This window comes from Sapajus apella, unplaced genomic scaffold (genome assembly GCF_009761245.1).
Source record: "Sapajus apella isolate SASKATOON/1434 unplaced genomic scaffold, GSC_monkey_1.0 scaffold77, whole genome shotgun sequence".
Taxonomy (NCBI): Eukaryota; Metazoa; Chordata; class Mammalia; order Primates; family Cebidae; genus Sapajus; species Sapajus apella.
In genome coordinates this window covers 7,687,751-7,693,321 of record NW_022437017.1, presented here as the reverse complement: position 1 = coordinate 7,693,321, position 5,571 = coordinate 7,687,751, and the positions used below count along the sequence as shown (strand labels likewise).

General features: G+C 59.6%; 1 protein-coding gene across 1 annotated transcript; it reads left to right on the top strand.

Annotated features, from left to right (window-relative positions):
* The first annotated feature begins 1,432 nt into the window (after positions 1-1,432).
* LOC116532774 (PDZ domain-containing protein GIPC3) lies at positions 1,433-5,214 on the top strand. Its single transcript, XM_032252281.1, has 6 exons — positions 1,433-1,950; positions 2,634-2,819; positions 2,959-3,139; positions 4,385-4,497; positions 4,765-4,846; positions 4,958-5,214. The coding sequence occupies exons 1-6, from the start codon at positions 1,726-1,728 to the stop codon at positions 5,107-5,109; spliced, it is 939 nt and encodes a 312-aa protein (XP_032108172.1). The 5' UTR covers positions 1,433-1,725; the 3' UTR covers positions 5,110-5,214.
* The last annotated feature ends 357 nt before the right edge of the window (positions 5,215-5,571 follow it).

Sequence of the window (5,571 nt, the reverse complement as noted above, 5' to 3'; positions counted from 1 at the left end):
TTCACCATGTTGGCCAGGATGATCTCGATCTCTTGACCTCGTGATCCACCCGCCTCGGCCTCCCAAAGTGCTGGGATTACAGGCGTGAGCCACAGCGCCCGGCCTTGTTTTGTATTTTTAATAGAGACGGGGTTTCACCATGCTGACCAGGATGGTCTCGATCTCTTGACCTTGTGATCCACCCGCCTCGGCCTCCCAAAGTGCTCAGATTACAGGCTTGAGCCACTGCGCCCGGCCTACATAAACTTTCTTACACTGTCCAAACCCTTCTGCCACTTGCTTTTCTCTACCTGTGTTTGGTTTGTGAGGTTCCTCCCGGGCGGAGGCTGTGTCTGGCTCTGCTGTAGGGCTCACCCCTGCAGGCAGGACGGCTGTTTATTGAGCCAACATTCCTGGGTAGGAATTTGATGGATGCATAGGTGTTTCTGGCATTGCATTCCAGCGGAGTTTTACCAATGCGTCCTGGTGCCTGCGGTCTCCTTCTCCACCTACGACCTGGACATCCATTCATTCCTCACCAAAGATCACTGGGCACTGGGCATGGAGACACATCAGGGGAACAACCCCCGGAGCTCCTCCTAGAGCTGACATTCCTCCAGTCCTGGAGACAAACAGTACACAAAATGCAATAAAATATCAGCCGGGCGCAGTGGCTCACACCTGTGATCCCAGCACTTTGGGAGGCTGAGGCGGGAGGATCCCTTGAGGTCAGGAGTTCGAGACCAGCCTGGTCAACGTGGTGAAACCCCGTCTCTACTAAAAATACAAAAAATTAGCTGGGCATGGTGGCGTGTGCCTGTAATCCCAGCGACTCAGGAGGCTGAGGCAGGAGAATTGCCTGAACCCAGGAGGCGGAGGTTGCGGTGAGCCGAGATCGCGCCATTGCACTCCTGCCTGGGTAACATGAGTGAAACTCCGTCTCAAAAAAATAAATAAATAAAATAAAATAAAATATCTGCTACATCAGATGGTAGGTTTAAATGCTGGGGAGAGGCTGGGCACAGTGGTTCACATCTCTAATAATCACACTTTGGGAGGCCAAGGCTGGAGGGTGGCTTGAGCCTCCCAGTTTTGAGTTTGAGACCAGCTTGGGCAACATAGTGATATCCCAGCTGTACAAAAAATTAGTCATGTTTCTTATTTATTTATGTAGAGGCAGAGTGTTGCTCTGTCGCCCAGGCTGGAGTGCAGTGGCGCCATCTCCGTTCACTTTAACCTCTGCCTCCCAGCTACAGGCAATTCTCCTGCCTCAGCCTCCTGATTAGCTGGGATTCCAGGCGCCCACCACCACACCTGGCTAAATCTTGTATTTTTTAGTAGAGAGCGGGTTTCACTATGTTGTCCAGGCTGGTCTCGAACTCCTGACCTCAGGTGGTCCACCACCCGCCTCTGCTTCCCAAGTGCTGGGATTACTACGCCGGCCTGTCCGTGTCCTTATTTGAGGTCCCTGTTCTTCCAGGGTTCTGAGCTGAGGCGCCCCCCCCCCCCCAGACTGCCGGTATCCCCGGGGAGGGCGCAGCTGGCCCTGGCAGGGCCCGGACACCTGGGGCCCGACTCACCTCTGCGAACCCGGCGGTGTCTCCTTCCCGGGCGGCTCGGGTTCCCGGATCCCCTTACCAGGCCGTCTCGGCTGTCGCGCCCTGGGCCGGGGGAGGGGAGGCTGCAGGAAGCCGCGGATCCGGCGGCGGCGGCGAGGGCCCGGTGGGTGGCCGAGCTTCTCCCGCCATGGAGAGCGCAGCGGCCCGCGAGGCCCGGGGCGCCGAGACCCCGCGCGCGCCCGCGCCCCCGCCCTCGCCCTCGGAGCCCCCGGCCGCGCCCCGCGCCTGCCCGCGCCTGGTCTTCCGCACGCAGCTGGCGCACGGGAGCCCCACGGGCAAGATCGAGGGCTTCACCAACGTCCGCGAGCTGTACGCCAAGATCGCCGAGGCCTTCGGGATCGCGCCCACTGAGGTAAGGCTCCAGGACACCCGCGCCCGAGGCCACCCGCGTGATGGGGTGAGGGGTGGGGAGGGCTTGGGCCCTGGACGGGAGACCCCAGATCCCCGGATCCCACACGTCGGGGTGGCCGCGTAATCGCCGGATCTCAGAGACACAGCCCTCAGGTCCCGGGGTGCCACACCTCCAGGGCCCCCTTTGCACGCTCTGCCCAAAAGATGGGCAGGTCTTAGGGCTAGGGGACCCCTAGATATTCTAGAAAATCCCCTGCGCAGACCTGGCTTGGAGCGGATCCCAGCAGCCCTCGGAAAAGCGCCTCTGTGCTTCCTGGACATAGCTGGGGTCTGGGATTCCAGGTGCCCCCCCCTTAAAGGTGGCAAGTCTGAGGCCGCGGTGGGGGTGGGGGTTGGAGGGGTCCTGGGCGTTTTTCCAATCCAGGTTCGTTGGGTTTGAGCCCCCAGGGGGCGCTAGCAGATTAAACCTGGAGGTCTGGGGGCTGGAGGGCCGGGGGTCTGGACAGGGGTCTCCACCTGCTGGAAGCCTCCTTCTCCCTCCTCTTTCCATTGTGGGGGTCCCATGCCCTGCCCTTTCCCATGACCTGGGCTCCTTGTTGCTGGAGGCAGGGAGGGGCCTGCGTAGACAGGGCGCTGCGTGGGGGACGCGTTTCCTAACTCCAGGCTCCCTCTCCCCGGGGAAAGATCTTATTCTGCACCCTCAACAGCCACAAAGTGGACATGCAGAAGCTCCTAGGGGGGCAGATAGGCCTGGAGGACTTCATCTTCGCCCACGTGCGAGGCGAGACCAAGGAGGTGGAGGTCACTAAAACAGAGGACGCTCTGGGGCTGACCATCACGGACAACGGGGCCGGCTACGCCTTCATCAAGGTGCTTGGGGGAGGAGGTGGATGGGTGGCTTCCTGGGATCCAGCCACTGCCCCTTCTGTCCCCTTTGGGTCTACATGGGTTCTGGGGATCTGAAGTGGGTGGCTGGGGTTGCCCCGCCAGTAGCTCTGGGTCCTCACAGAGAATCAAGGAAGGCAGTATCATCAACCGGATCGAGGCGGTGTGCGTGGGAGACAGCATCGAAGCCATCAACGACCACTCCATCGTGGGCTGCCGCCACTACGAGGTGGCCAAGATGCTCCGGGAGCTTCCCAAGTCCCAGCCCTTCACCCTGAGGCTGGTGCAGCCCAAGAGGGCCTTTGGTGAGGCGGGCAGGAGCTCTTCCCAGATGGGTTCTACGGGTGCGTGGGGTGGAGGTGGGTTGGGGATGGGACGGGCTGGAAGGTTCTAGGTGCATCCGGTGCATGCCGAGGAGTTCTGGCAGGGCATCAGAGACAGTAGGTCATTTCTATTAATAGACTGTCATGGAGTCAGTGGGGGAGGGAGGAAGGACTGGGTAAAGAGACTCCCCCAACCTGGGAGAGGGGGCGTCCAGGACCACTCTGCAGCCCGGCTGGGAGCTTTTAAAGTAGCACTTTGAGGTCATGGTGCGTTCTAGAGAATGAGAATATGGGAATGGTTTCCTTTCCTTTTTTTTTTTTTTTTTTTTTTTTTTTTGAGATGCAGTCTTGCTTTGTCGCCCAGGCTGGAGTGCAGTGGTGTGATCTCGGCTCACCACAAACTCTGCCTCCCTGGTTCAAGCGGTTCTTTATTTTTAGTTTTACTTTTTAAAGGTGGGGTTTCACGGTGATGGCCAGGCTGGTCTTGAACTCCTGACCTCAGGTGATCCACCCACCTCGGCCTCCCAAAGTGCTGGGATTACAGGCGTGAGCCACCGCGCCCGGCCCCAAGCGGTTGTTTTGCCTCAGCCTCCCGAGTAGCTGGGATTACAGGCACGCACCACCACTCCGGGCTAATTTTTGTATTTTTTGTAGAGGGTCTCACTGTGTTGCCCAGGTTGGTCTCAAACTCCTGGGCTCAAGCAATCCCTTTGCCTAGGTCTCCCAAGTGGAGTGGAGGCTGGAGTGCAGTGGCGCGACCTCGGCTCTCTCCAACTTCTGCCTCCTGGGCTCAAGCGATTCTCCTGCCTCAGCCTCCCGAGTGGCTGGGATTACAGGCACCTGCCACCACTCCCGGCTAATTTTTGTATTTTTAGTAGAGGCAGGGTTTCACCATGTTGGCCAGGCTGGTCTTGAACTCCTGACTTCAGGCGATCCACCCGTCTCAGCGTCCCAAAGTGCTGGGATCACAGGCGGGAGCCACGGCGCTCGGCCTGGGGTTAGTTCTACACCTGCTCCATTACAGCAGCTTATCCTGGACTTGTGGTTTAGTTTGCTGGGGATGGGAAGAGAGGAATCTTGAATGGGTCTCTGGAGATTCGCCACACAGACATAGAGGACTTTGAAGGGGAGGAAGATTCTAGAAAGACTCGGCTGGTGGCCTCCCAGGGTTTACAAAGATGTGGGTCCACCTAGAACTCATGGCCATCTGCTTACTGTTTCCTCAAGATATGATTGGCCACAGAAGTCGGTCCAGCAAATGTCCCATAGAGGCGAGAGTGACCAGCGGGAGGGAGACCCTGCGGCTTCGTTCTGGGGGGGCCGCCACGGTGGAGGAAGCGGTGAGTGAGGGGAGGGGTTCTTCCAAGGCTTCTGCCCCCACAGCTCTGCCGCCGAGTCAGTGCGGCCTTAGACAAGACCTCGGAGCCTCGGTTTCTCTGCCTGCAAAATGGGTCCTCGTTGAAAGATGGGGCAGTGATGTTGGTAACAGCACCCCTGATGCGTGGGAGGGTCCAGTCCGCTCTTCCCTCAGGGGTGGGGGTCGGGAGGGGGCTGGGCTCGAGGGATGCAAGGCTCTTCACCCCGACTTCCCTCCCTGGTGCCTCCAGCCCAGTGAGTTTGAGGAGGAGGCGTCTCGGAAGGTTGATGACCTGCTGGAAAGCTACATGGGCATTCGGGACCCCGAGCTGGGTAAGGGGCCAGGGTAAGCCAGGGGGCCCTGGGGGGAGGGCGGCCCATGGGAGGAGGCAGGGTCCCAGCAGGAGGTGCCCTTGCTGACCACCCCTCTGGCACGGCCCGCAGCGTCCACCATGGTGGAGACGTCCAAGAAGACAGAGACTGCCCAGGAGTTTGCACGCTGTTTAGACTCCGTCTTGGGCGAGTTTGCCTTCCCCGACGAGTTTGTGGTGGAGGTGTGGGCCGCCATTGGAGAGGCCAGGGAGGCCTGCGGCTAGTCTGCCCCCCGGGGACCCAGCACAGCCCCAGCCCGGAGCCCAGCCCCCTGCCCCGGCCCTGCTCCAGAACTCTGTCCTTCTCTAGAATCCAGCCTAGATCTGAGGCCAAGCTATGTGCTAGTGCCCAGACCAGCTCTGAGATGATGCCCAGCATCGAGACCAAGCCCTATTCTAGAGCCCAGGCCACCCCCGAGACAAAGGTCAGCTCTAGAACCCAGATGAGCTCTGAAACCATGCCCAGCTCTAGAATTCACATGAGCTCTGAGACCATGCCCAGCTCCAGAACCCAGATGAGCTCTGAGGCCCAGCCCAGCTCCAGAACCCAGATGAGCTCTGAGGCCCAGCCCAGCTGTAGAACCCAGAGGAGCTCTGAGGCCCAGCCCAGCTCCAGAACCCAGATGAGCTCTGAGACCATGCCCAGCTCTAGAACCCAGATGAGCTCTGAGACCCAGCCCAGCTCTA

Coding starts and splice junctions, on each gene's coding strand:
- LOC116532774 (XM_032252281.1), top strand. CDS start 1,726: ATGGAGAGCGCAGCGGCCCGCGAGGCCCGGGGCGCCGAGACCCCGCGC. Junction 1,951..2,633: donor TCGGGATCGCGCCCACTGAG/GTAAGGCTCCAG, acceptor CCCCGGGGAAAG/ATCTTATTCTGCACCCTCAA. Junction 2,820..2,958: donor CCGGCTACGCCTTCATCAAG/GTGCTTGGGGGA, acceptor GGGTCCTCACAG/AGAATCAAGGAAGGCAGTAT.